Genomic DNA, 13,513 nt, shown 5'->3' with positions numbered 1-13,513 from the left:
TGAAAAATACAAAAAAGTAAATAAATGATTTTATTAAAAACTTTTAATATAATAACAAAAATAAAACACACAATAATTTGATCTTATTTAATAAGAGGCGGTCACTCAGAGCGACAGCGGGAATGTTCAGTTGGCCTACAATCAAAATGAACGTTAGCTAAGTCGAGTATCTGGACGAGAGTAACTCACTAAAACAGATGTCTGTTGCATGGACAAACTAGCCATGGCCGAAACAGTTTCTTTATCTTCCTTCTCGTTTCTAACCGCATCATTATATGAGCAAGTTGCACTTTTCGCTATCTCCTGCAGACACGGCCAGTGCAAGGATTGTATCGCGATAACCTTTTGCATGGTAATAACGGCATTGGTACAGGGGGGCCGGCACAGTTCATTGGTCGATATCGGTGAAGGTGGATCACCTAAAAGTACACGCACGCACTCCTCCGCCGCGTCGCATATGGAAGGGAGATCGTAACCGCCCTCCAAAGCTAAGACTACGCGTCCGTTGGCCAACTGCATCAGTTGCCGTGTCATATAACCGTAACAGGCAGGGGTGACCTTGTAACCGCCGAGGGGTGGCGCATGTCCGTCTGTTGCTGCGAATCCGGCGGAGACCAAAACAATATCTGGTCCAAACTCGCGTGCGATCGGCATTACTATTGTCCTAAATGCTGCCATATATTCAGCATCGCCAAGTGGTGGATTGAGACCACCAGACCAACCAATATTAATATTAAAACCTAATCCTGCCCCCGTTCCACATTCCGACAGACTACCGGTTCCTGGGAAAAAATTTCCATCATCATGCCGGTGTATTGATATGACAAGCACACGGGGATCATCATAAAATATCTCTTGAGTACCGTTACCGTGATGCACGTCCCAATCGAAAATGAGTATCTTATGAACTCTGTGTTCTTTTTGTAGCAGTCTTGCGGCGATTGCTACGGAATTAAAAAAACAAAATCCCATAGCTTGCTGAGGTTCAGCATGGTGTCCCGGCGGTCTGACCACGGCGAAACCGTTTCGAATGTCACCCGTCCACGTTCTAAATGCTAGATCAACAGTACACCCAACGGCCATTCGAGCTGCAGGCGCAGTATAGATTTCATTCCAAGTTGTGTCGGAATCCACACCGATACCTCCGCAAGGTAAACGCACAAATGCGGTTACGGGTAAAGCACCAAGTTTGCTAACGTCCATTTTATGCCTATTGAGTGGACTTGTACCATATAATAATACGTGAGCTTCCGAATGGCAAGCCTGTAATTCCTGCGTGGACGCCTTCCTGGGACGAAGACGGTCACATCGTTGCACTAATCCCGTTTCTAATAAACGTGCCCAGATACTCTGCAGTCGTCCTGCATGTTCCGGATGAGCTATATTATTCCCACATATACAAGAATGTTTTAACATTTGACTATCAAAGGCCAACCCGGTGGTTGGAGTACTAGACGCCCTCCTTCGCGTTAAAATTGGAGGGCCTGGCCCGCCTAAATGAACCACAGGACTACTAAGCGCACGAGACAGAGGTCGTATACTGTAACAAAGAAAATGATTAGTGCTACTTTTAGATATAAAATAGAATAGGAAGAAGGATAATGTAACAATGCAAATATACAGACAATGGCAGGTGGAACATATCCCCCCTCGACACTGCTCACAATGATACGAATTTTAAAGAATTGTATGATAAATTTTTTGATCATACAATCAATCTCAAACGTACTTCTATTGTGTAATACAGTGGCAACAATAGTGTTTCATTTTTGATTGGCGGTTGAGATCGGCGGCCATGTTGCATCGAGTTTCTCCTTAGTAACGGGCGATCAAAAATGAGTTGCTGTCGAGTCGCCTTTGGAAGTTCAAGTTAAGTACGATTTCCCATGTAAACAAAAGTTCCAAAGGTGACTCGACAGCAGCTCATTTTTGATCGCACAGTATATGATTATTGTGTATTGCATGTTGCTTACACTACAATCGGTATCGGTATTTGATGATTTCTAATTTGAATTTTTTATGAAACATGGCGTCTGGTCGGATCGTACATAGCTCCTAATGGCGCGACTGTCTCGTATAAAGTCGCTGTATTCTGTAAATCAGGTGTTAAATCGGCGCGAAAGTCTATTTTTGCTAGAAGGGACTCCTACGAGAACATAATAAATCTCATTTAAAGCGTTCGTCTTCATCAACTTTTCGGATTCATAAGTGTTGCCATCTGTACACAATTCGTTGAAATGTGAGGCTATGTTACTTCATGGTAAGAGTATGCGTAATATACAGGGTGTTTCACAATTGAATGTCAATATTTAAGGGGGAGATTTTTGGGTCCATTTTAAAGAGAATACTTCATATGAACCTATGTCCTAAACGTCATAACTTTTTGAGATACAGGGTGGTAAAGTTTTCACAAATAAATCATTTATTATTAATATCTGTAATGTAATACCACTTTAGATATTTTAATGAAATTTGCCATGTATGTACTATGTATCCAGAGGCATTTTTTAATGTACCACATTTTTTTCCAACCAGTGGCGTTCGTACAAAATTTCACATGCCCATTTTGGCAGACATGGATGGTACGCCACTGATTTCTCCACCAATAAACGAAAGCTTTAGAGCACAAAGAGTGATCAGAACGCCTTAACTAACGCACCTTTAGTAGACTAAGAAGTTAACACAACCTCTTACAAAATTTAAGCTGTTTCTTCCTGAAACTAATCAGCTTTTTCAGATTTACCAACTTAACCATAATCTCTTACGAATGAGGAAATATTAAGTCATAAACTCACATTTCGACGAAATTAGTCCCAGCTTTTTATTAAGCTTTTCTAAAATTTCGAATTTTTCCCGCAAATTTTGTTGTTGAAAACACTTAATTGAGGTACCCTCAGGTAACTCGGGGTCCGAATAACGTTATGTACCCTGTGAAGTGTTACTATTATCCTTCTTCCTACATTTTATATTCAAAGATGTTACTATCTATTCATCCAACAGAAATAGTTAGCTCCTCATGAAAAATTCCAGGCAGATTTAAATGAACATTTTTTTGTAGTTTTTGACATTGCTTTCAGTTGTCATTGCCGTCGTTGAACATCCATAAAGCCCATCACACAATGAAAAAAATAAGGAATAAGAAATATGAAATAACAAATAAGGACAACACTGTAATATGAAATAAGCCTAGGAAATAAGAAATAATAATTTCCGTTCAGTCAGTTTTTATTCCTTATTTCATATTGCGAACCAATGACATTAGAAGAGGCGCGCACGCGTATTCTATATTCATTATTTTACCTTGTTAACCTAAAATAAAACAAGTACGAGGTGTTTATTCATTTGTACCTTTATCAGCAATTTAATTACAAACAAAAAATTCAAGTTTGGACAACTTACCAGCTGTGTAATAATAACAATGAGGTTAGGAAGCATTCAGCACGTCATAAATTCAAACGGTATGAGTGTTCTGATTGGCTTATAGTCTGTTGCTATTTTTGTGTTGTTTTGCTTGCACGGCGTCACTATTTCTTATTCCATATTCCTTATTTTTTTCATTGCGTGATGGGCTTAACCATGAAATCTGTCATCCCGTTTTTGTCAATGGGCGCGTTCAGCCGTATTCAGTACTTACACAACTATTTCCAGCGCCATATTTGGCCTACCGAGGCCTACGATACTTACAGGCCAGAGCGCTTGTTGTATCTTAAAAGTACGCACTCTAAGATTGAAAAAGAAAATGTAAAAAGACAGTTACGCATCGCACGTCATTCATAATAACATTGTATAATTTGTTCGTTCATAAGTTCAGTTCTAATAAAGAAACCTTGTTATGTTCTTGTGTTCTACCATCCAGAAATTATAAAAGCGCTTGAAAGTCATGTGACCTTAGGAGTCAGTTCGGGACACATTAAATACATTACGACTTATGGAAAATCCGTGCGCGGCTCCACTATTTATTTTTTTACTCCGAATCCGTTTAACATAGAGCCCCGAAATTTCAATGAGAGCTGGTCAATGGTACAGACAATTAAATTACGGTGTTTGTTAATTTTTAGTAATACTGGAAATAGTTAATTTTAAGGTTTAAAGTCTTTGAAGATAAAACGACGATAGTAAATCCATGTTTTTCTATATCTCCACCGTCATATTTCTGTTTCTAGGAACGATATCATTATAATTCTTTCGGTATCTTAAACTAGAATGATATGCGCCTCCAATTATGCGTATATAATGCCTTATGTGGTATTAATGTAGATTTAACAAGCCCTACAAAATCGCGCATTAATTATCCGCGCAGAGCAAAATTCACCATGCGAGAAACTTTTTTGTTGTTGGTACAATTGTATCACATATATCGAATGAATTGTGACCAAAGGACACAAATATGTTTTTCAGAAGGAATTTTTAAAAATGCTCTTTTGTTTCCTTTTTTTCAGCAGTTTTAAGTAAATAGCGCGACTTCAGAAACACGCGAAGGCGCAATGGAAATTGTTATTTTTTAAATAATTATTACTAATGGACTTTCAAAAAGTGTTTCTAATAAACATTAAACCTACAAAAATTAAAAAAAATTACATACAGGGTTAGTTCAAAGTATGGACATTCTTTTTATAATCTCAGTAAAATAGTAATTTTACATTAATTTATTTATATGAAAGTCGCTTTATGACCAACCGAACCTTGCAGATATATTCGAGAAGTTACTAAAACTGCTGAAAAAAGGAAACAAAAGACCATTTCTTAAAAATTCCTTCTGAAAAACATTTTTGCGTCCTTTGGTCACAATTCATTTGATATATGTGATACAATTGTACCAACAATAAAAAAATTTCTCGCATGGTGAATTTTGCTCTGCGCGGATAATTAATGCGCGATTTTGTAGGGCTTGTTAAATCTACACTAATACAAGATAATGCATTATACAGAGTGGTGACTTGCGTCGCGCATCATAGGGATTTCAATGTAAAATTCATAACATGCCATTATTGGCTCCCCAAATTATTTTAGAGCAAAAATGTATTAAGGTTTTTTATAGACAACAATTTTTTACGTCAATCAACCGTTAGTTTCCAATTTTTTACATAATGAGGACAGAAAATTGGAAAAATAAAACCCGCATCTTTTTCAATAGTCTGTGATGCCATGGAATTTTCTAATACAAAAACTACGATCCGTCATGCCATGGAATGTGCTATAAAACAAATGAAATTCTATCAAAAAGTATTATATTTAGAACAGCGAATTCAACATAAAGAAAGACCAAATTACTAAAAACGGTTTCCTAATATAACAATTTACAATAAATGCTCGAATAAGTCATCATTAACTGCAAGACAGTAACCAAGTCGATCATAAAATCCATTTCGAACCGCTGCTAATTGATAACTGGACATCTTTTTGTTTTAGAAAATTCCATGGCATCGCAGATTATTGAAAAAGATGCGGGTTTTATTTTTCCAATTTTCCGTCTTTATTATGTAAAAAATTGAAAACTAATACGGTTTATTGACGTTTTGCTCTAAAATAATTTGGGGAGCCAATAATCGCATGTTATGAATTTTACATTGAAATCCCTATGATGCGTGACGCAAGTCACCACCCTGTATACGCATAATTGGAGGCGCATATCATTCTAGTTTAAGACACCGAAAGAATTATAATATCGTTCCTAGAAACAGAAATATGACGGTGGAGATATAGAAAAACATGGATTTACTATCGTCGTTTTATCTTCAAAGACTTTAAACGTTAAAATTAACTATTTCCAGTGTTACTAAAAATTAACAAACACCATAGTTTAATGGTCTGTACCAATGACCAGCACTTATTGAAATTTCGTGGCTGTATGTCAAACGGATTCGGAGTAAAAAAATAAATAGTAGAGCCGCGCACGGATTTTCCATAAGCCGTAATGTATTTAATGAGTACCGAACTGACTCCTAAGGTCACATCACTTTTTCGAGCGCTCCGGCCTTGTAAGTATCGTAGGCCTCGGTTGGACGTATTTTTAGTATACCGCTCCTAACCTAACTTTCTTGTTTACTTTTTCCCATTACAATTTATTGCCACTTACAGAATCATTCCTTTTCCATCGGCAAATTTCAATTGTGTCACATTCCCATCATTCATGGTGACCATAAGTATTTACCGATAAATAAAAAATTGAGTGTTAGGTTATGAAGTATAAACCAAAAAAATATTAGCAGGTCACGATACATGCGTGTGTTTATTCCCACCTTCCGCTGACAGTTCTAGTGGATAAGTATTTTCGCTTAGAAAAAATTGCAGCAGCTATTAAGCGTCAAATGACAGCTGCGCGTTTGGTAGTACCACTACAGTGGCGCTACGATAGCAATGGCCCGGATGAACGCACCCATTATTAAAATGCTTTGTACTTTAGTCATGTCATTAGCGCGAATGGCTTAACTTCATGTGTTGGGTGAATAGATATGACTGCACTCGGCACATTAACAGATATACCTTCTGGGCTCCATTCCGTGCAATTCTGCATCTCGTTGTTCTTGCTCTTCGGGTGGCGGAGGAGGGGGCAAAATAAGCGGCGGTCCTCCGCCGTCCAAAAGGGGATGACCTAGAGGAAGAGGAGACGATTGCGTACGACCCAGCGGACGAATAACCCCTCTCTGTGTCGGTTCTTGTAATTCACTAATTGTATCCAGGGGAGTTTCTTCGTGTTCGCTTTCAATGGCAGGTAATGAAGGGTAATATGGTAAGGTACCAGGTAGCATTTGCCCCGTCAGTGGCATCCCTAAACGAGCCGTGCAAGCCGCCCTTACGGCGGCCTCTGACAGGTCGGGCGACAAGACATGGTGGGCGGCTAGTGAAATATTTGGCATCGATGGGCTGCTGAAAAGCGCGTGCCGTTGATATTCTTCAGCTTCGCACGGCGGACTGAGTTCCTTGGGTGGCTCCTGTGGAGGTGAATCACTGGGCGGTAGGCAAGAACTTAGTAACTTCTTTTTTAAAGAAGGTGGGAGGTGTCGTTTACTCATCGGACTACAACGACGCTCCATAACTCGTTGTTTTAAACGGACTTTTAATAGATTTGGTTCGGACGCTGTAATCACATCCGTCATTAATCTACATTACTTACGTACACCATTTATGTTTCATACCGGTTTTTCTTAACGGAAAATCGCTTCCAGGGGGTTGATTGCAGCCTTCTATATCCATGCTTTCTGACCTGAAAACAAAATATCTGGATTAATATTGAGTTAGTCTGTGGATCTAATTCTAAAATTATTAGCTGAATCATTACATTTCACTGGACATTTCATATTAAAATGAAGGAGGATGGAATACCTTGAGTATTTTAGTTCGCCTTCAAACGGCGCAAGAAATTTTTACTATTCCTATATCCATAGTCAACAGCAGTATCATCCCCACTCTAATTCCGGCAATGAATTGAATCCTAGCGCCGCCAAAAACATAGATAGTGCCCGAAATAGTCCCGTTACACCAGGCATGTCAAACACCGTGAGCCACATGCGGCCCTCCGTTCTCAAACCTGCGGCCCGTCACGAAGTTTGCAAATCATAAAATTGAATTGTACCATGTATCCTATTTTGGTTGAGACTGCAGTGTATCTCAGCTGTTTTTAAAGATAGACACTTGTGCTTTTCGCGAACATGTGACACTTTTTTGTGAAACCACAAACAGAATCAATCTAGCTTCGTTTGTTTCTGAGATATCGGGTGCCGGCTCGTGTAGCGCAGTTCAGTTAAACATGGACTGCGGTGCTAAGGGTTGCTGGTTCGAATCCGGGTTCGGGCATGGATATTTGTAAATGTATAGTGGGTTGGGTTGGTAGAGTAGCCTTGGCTGAAACCCCGCCCACTCAAAAATAAAGGCAACATAAATAAATAAAAATGAAAAGTTTGACTTTTTGGGACGTTATCAGATCTTACTACCGATGTAAGATTAAAAAAAGGTACGAGTAAACACTGCCTATTTTAGATATTGTTACGTAGAATCCAATCGCATAGTAAAAAAAACTTTTGGACCACCGTTTGGCCCGAAGTTGGTATTTTTTAAATGCAACACCTTATATATTTTAACGTCATTTTTTGTGTGTTCTTTTTCTTAATTACATTGATGTATCACAATCTGTATTGTTTTAATTTGAGCGATGAAAATCAATAAAAACCTTATTTTTTACTCTTTTTAAATATTAGGCCATGGATTCATCGAGATTTTTATTTGTTTATTCTTGTATCCATGGTAACTAAGGCAGCCGATATTAACAATAAAAATGGTTGACGGTAGAAACATGATAATATAATAAAATAATATATAGGATGATACATCAATGTAACGGTACGCGTCAACTCGCCAAGGGCGACTCGCCACCGACTGACTCGCCAACGAGACAACTCTCCAACGGGACAACTCGCCAATGCGACAACTCGCCAACGGACGACTCGCCACTGCAACAACTAAAATTTGGCTAATCGGTCGGTGGCGAGTGGTCCGGTGGCGAGTCGCCCTTGACGAGTTGACAGTGTCCCTCAATGTAATCACGAAAAAGAATTAAAAAAATTGTACGTTAAAGTATACAGAGTGTTGCATTTAAAAGATACCAAGTTTGGGTCAAATCTCAAAAACGGTGGTCGACCATTGTTTGTTACTACGTAAAAATGTCTAAAATAGGCAGTTTTACCTTTTAACCACCCGCACGTTAGTAAGGGAGGTATTGCATAGGGGTAAAAAAATGACCCCTCACTTTTTTTTTTACTGAAATACACGTTTTGAGGTACCAGGAATCCGCATCAAACAAAATTTCGATGTCAGTCTGTCTGTGGGTCTGTCTACTCTCATTTCCGGGAACCAAATTTGGTACTCATATTTTTAGACATAAAAAAATGGGTGTATTTTTTCGTGTTTTTGTTTTTTATCATGTAGCCCCCCAGCTATATGTGGGTGGAAACCTTAAAATGGCCCTTGATGATAAATGAGCTTGACATGCCTGCGTTACACTGTATCACTTCGCTTATAAAACCCACAAGTTACTTTGATATGCCACTTGATTTTTACTACTCTCAGACCTGAGCTCAAACCGCTACATTTAAAATAAGTTGTGTTTTGTTTCGCTGGTAAAAATTGTTTATAATAAAATAAAAAAATTATATATTACTAACAGTTGCAAAATAACGCTTAGATATTTATTAAGCAGAGGAAAGCTATGCAAGCTTTATAGGGGAGTCAATGGCGTCCGTCTGTCCGTGAACACGATAACTGTCAAACGCTTGAACCTATTTAGTTCAAACTTTGCACAGTTGACCTATATACCACATGTAATAAGCCATGGGTAAAATCGAATGACTCCGTGACGTCACACCGAGGTGCTCTGCCGCTTTTTTAAACGCTCTTTATGGGTTTATTTTATCGGAATTTGTTATTCTATTGTCTGTTTTTGCCATTTTAGAAATTGGTTTGAATTGGTTAATTTCTCGGTTAATTTCTTGTTTAAATTTTATCATTCGTCTCAATTTAAATTACAAAGTGCGAAAATTGTGTTATTTAAAATTAAGAAACATCTGGTCGAGCGCATTTAAGTGCTATCTGCTCGGATGCGATAAGGACGAAAGTTAATTGATTTTTGAGACGCACGTGTGTTTGGCGCTGATAACAAACGGGAAAAAGAGCGTGTACTTTTCTGTACACTAATTTTTTCAAATACTTGACATTTCTGTTTATTTGAAGACGCAGTTTCCTCACATTTGGAATAATCTGCGCAGATGCAGTTAAGTTAAAGTTCGTGTAAACAAAACAAAACAAATGTTTCAAGTGTTCCTATGTGAATAGCCATAAGAAAGAAATTGTGTCCTTTTAATTCAACAAACCAGCTCGAGTAATTGAGTTCAGTGTAATGAAGAATGAAGTTTCCGGAAGCTGTCAAAGAGTGTCTTTGTGTTAGTGCTACATGCGTCCGAATATCGCACGACCGTTGTTTTGACCAGATTTAATGGATTTTTCAGAGAAAACTATACGTGATTTTAAGAGTTTCTTTGTTTATTTGTGTTGACGTGTGCGATCAAATAAACGGACTTGTGTCCCTCTTTATTTCAGATTTTTCTTGTTTATTTATTGCGTATGAGTTTCGAAATAAATCTAAACTGATTGTCAATCAATTAATTGTGTGTTTATTTGAATCCACTGTCCGATCCAGATAGAGCTCTTATATTCAGATTTTTATTTGTACCCAAGAATTATCTTAGGTATATATACTTAATAATTGATTTCTTTGAAATTTTCGGAAGGCTCCTAGATTATTAATTTTGAGTAATTATTAGGATTTTTGCTTTGTAGCAATGCCGAAGGTGAAAAAGGGGTCATAAAAATTATGAGTTTCCATTTTATCAAGAATTTTATTAATTATTTGAGCTACGTGGTCTGTGGGTGGTGTAGTTGACTGCACGCCATTGCACCCAATAATATGTTCGAAGATTATTAGTTGATTTTGGTGCTGCAATGCGAATAACTTAACCTCGAACTTAACCAAATTTAATGAAATTCTGGTCATTTTTGAAGCAAGAAACGCAGTTAGAATTTTTTGGGAAAAAAATTAGATACATTATTTTGATTTTCATGATACCAAATTCCAGATCCGGATGAGAATGATGGGATAGGAATTTTGGAAACATTTTTAAAGTCGAGGTTAAAGTTAGTAAGAAAGCCGCCACACTAGCGATTGACTAAGGAAGGCAAATCGACATTTATTTGCCTTTATCGTAAGGGCATAATATCAAACATTTTTTAAAATCGCTCCATAAATAAGAAAGTTAGTTGTGCACATGCGCAAATCCATTTCATAGAATGTTCACTACATTCACTTTTCTATTTATAGTTACAACATTGAGATGCGCTTGCGCAAAAACGAAAACTTATTCGGTATTCTTTTTCTTACTCCATCTGTTGAAACCTATTACATTAAAAAACTGCATATTCTACGAGATCCGAGTGGTGAAATGTCAAACTCCCAGACGGATGGACTTTAAGCCGTATTTTTTTTATTAAAAAATGCGCTAAAAACAGAAAAAGTACCTAGGTAAAACCTTTAAAAATTCATCCTTTTTTATCTGTTATCTCTGCAAAAATTGAGGGGGGGGGGGCACCTCCCACACAAAAAATTTCAGACACTCGGCAGAAAAAATTGATCGTTTTCTTCTCCATCACCCATTTTTTTCCATGATAAAAATTGTCCACCCTACGGCGACCTATACTGAGATCGGTGAAGTAGGCCGATATCGCGGCATCGGTTGATCCATATAAAAGAACAAATAAAATAAGACGAACAGTCTACTCACGTGTACAAATGACAACAGCACATTTTACCGGGTGACCCAATAAGACTGTTCCTCGGCCATATCTCGGGAACCGTTCGTCGTAAGGGGTAAAAAAATTATTGGGTAAATCGGTTATGAAGAATCCTGGAAAATATTTTCAAGTTCAAAAAATGACCACCAGAGGGCGTAATTACCATCTTAAATTTTAAAATTGCATTTTCTTTAAATTTCGCATAATAAACTAAACATTCTTTTTTCACATTTTTAAAGAGAACCAGTTTATCTATCATTTTCGTAAATACAAAAACTCAGTTATTTCAAAAACAAAGATGGTGTGGGGCGTTCAATTGTTTTTGCAATAACCTGCTTTAACTTCTTAACCGTTTGGCCGATTGTAACAAATTTGGTATCGTTGGAAAAGCATTCCTTGGGCAACAAGAATCAACCAAAATATAGTTATTTTAGTTGAATCCTTCTCCTCCAGGGGACTAGATTTGACACTATGATCCAAAATCCTAAAAAAATCAAATGGAAAGAGTAGCCAAAGAACACCCAAAGAGGCCAGTGAAAACCGTTTTTCAAAATATCATTCCTAACTTCAAATATTGGGAAAATGAAGATTAATTAATTAATAAAAATGCTTAAATTGTATCTTATTTGACGTATTTCCGGTATTTGTCGATGACACGAAAGATTGTTTGGAAAAGGACCCTACACTTTTAGGTAGGCCTTGGAAAATTAAACAAATGAAACACGATGCATTATAAAATAATAACTGCCGTAATTTGTAAATTATTCTGCTGTGTTTACATTCAGAAAGTGCAGTTTTTTGAATTTGTAATCTTTTCTAAAATGTCTATTTCTAACCAAGAAGCATATAATATGCTGGCGGCGATGGTTTGTGGTCGATTCGCATAACGCAAATAAAAGATGTGGGCATTTTGAAAATACTCAAAATATATCGCCAGCATATTAAATGCTTCTTGGTTAAAAATCGGCATTTTAGAAAAGATTACAAATTCAAAAAACTGCACTTTCTGAATCTAAACACAGCAGAATAATTTACAAATTACGGCTAATTGTCCAATTTTTTGCCATAGCATGCGCTTATCTGAACAATCCACTTTAAGAGGTTCCAAATTACTTTCCTGAGTACCTATTTGTAAAGGTGAAGTGATACTAACCCGAAGTTTGGAATTAATATCGTATCCCGAAACATCGTTATTATCAAGTTATCAACTACCATCTACTGTTATCACAATTACGTCCTTCATTTTCCGGCGCATGTCTCATTATCGGTATCGTAAGTACATAGCGAGAAGACCGTCAAGAATGTAAATGGATGCATATTGCTGTGTGCAATGGCGTGCGGTCAACTACACTCCCTACAAAACGCTTTTAGCTCACATACATCAAAAATTGAAACTTGGAATTTTTATGATCTCCCTTCGTACTCCTTTGGCATTTGCTACAAAGCCAAATACAAACAATAACTGAAAATTTGTTAATTTTAATGCATTAGTATGTAGAACACTCAGTAGCCTCGATCAACTTCCGAAAATTCCAAAGAATCAATTACACAAATCTTGAGATAAATCTTGGACACAAATAAAAAATCTGAACATGAAACCTCTGTCTGGGTCGTGCAATGGATTCAAATAAGCACACAATTAATTGATCGACAATGACAATAAAAAATGTATTCCAAAACACATATGCAGAAAATTAACAAGAAAAAAACTGAAATAAAGATGGGCACAAGCCCGTTCTTACATTAGCCGCGCACAAAGATGTCGATCACTAACAAATAAGAAAAAACTTAAAATTACTTAGTTTTTTTAAATAATTCATTATCTGGTGAAAACCATGGTTGCGATAATCAGACACAAGTGGCACTAACACAGAAACACTCGTTGGCAGCTTCAGGAAACTTTATTTCTTTTCTGTTACACTGAACTCAATCGCTCGAGGTGGCTTGTTGAACTAATTTCTTATGACTGTTCAGACGGGAAACACTTTAAACGTTTGTTGACAAAATACCGTTCTAAAACGGTTGAATTATGCACTACGACTGCTTTTCCAAAATGAAAATGAACGTAATTTTCTTCCGCAAACGCACAAACGGCATTAAACTTTCCACGAACTTTAACTTAACCGCATCTGCACAGATTATTCTCATTGCGATGGAACTGCGTCTTCAAATAACC

The 13,513-nt window shown here is 37.3% G+C and overlaps 1 protein-coding gene across 2 annotated transcripts in view; it reads right to left on the bottom strand.

Annotated features, from left to right (window-relative positions):
- Positions 1 to 14: 14 nt before the first annotated feature.
- Positions 15 to 13,513, bottom strand: part of LOC116172513 (histone deacetylase 7) — a 34,971-nt gene continuing 21,472 nt past the window's right edge. Inside the window, exons 2-5 of one of the 2 annotated variants that reach the window (XM_031489746.1) lie at positions 7,137 to 7,204; positions 6,484 to 7,078; positions 190 to 1,540; positions 15 to 135 (exon numbers count right to left, since the gene is read on the bottom strand). In XM_031489746.1, the coding sequence (XP_031345606.1) occupies positions 127 to 135; positions 190 to 1,540; positions 6,484 to 7,078; positions 7,137 to 7,204 (2,023 nt within the window). In that variant the 3' untranslated portion in view covers positions 15 to 126. The other variant, XM_031489745.1, reaches the window with a different exon arrangement.

This window comes from Photinus pyralis, unplaced genomic scaffold (assembly GCF_008802855.1).
Source record: "Photinus pyralis isolate 1611_PpyrPB1 unplaced genomic scaffold, Ppyr1.3 Ppyr1.4_LG5, whole genome shotgun sequence".
Lineage (NCBI taxonomy): Eukaryota > Metazoa > Arthropoda > Insecta > Coleoptera > Lampyridae > Photinus > Photinus pyralis.
The sequence above is the reverse complement of the archived record's forward strand: the minus strand, read 5'-3'. Positions and strand labels throughout refer to the sequence as shown.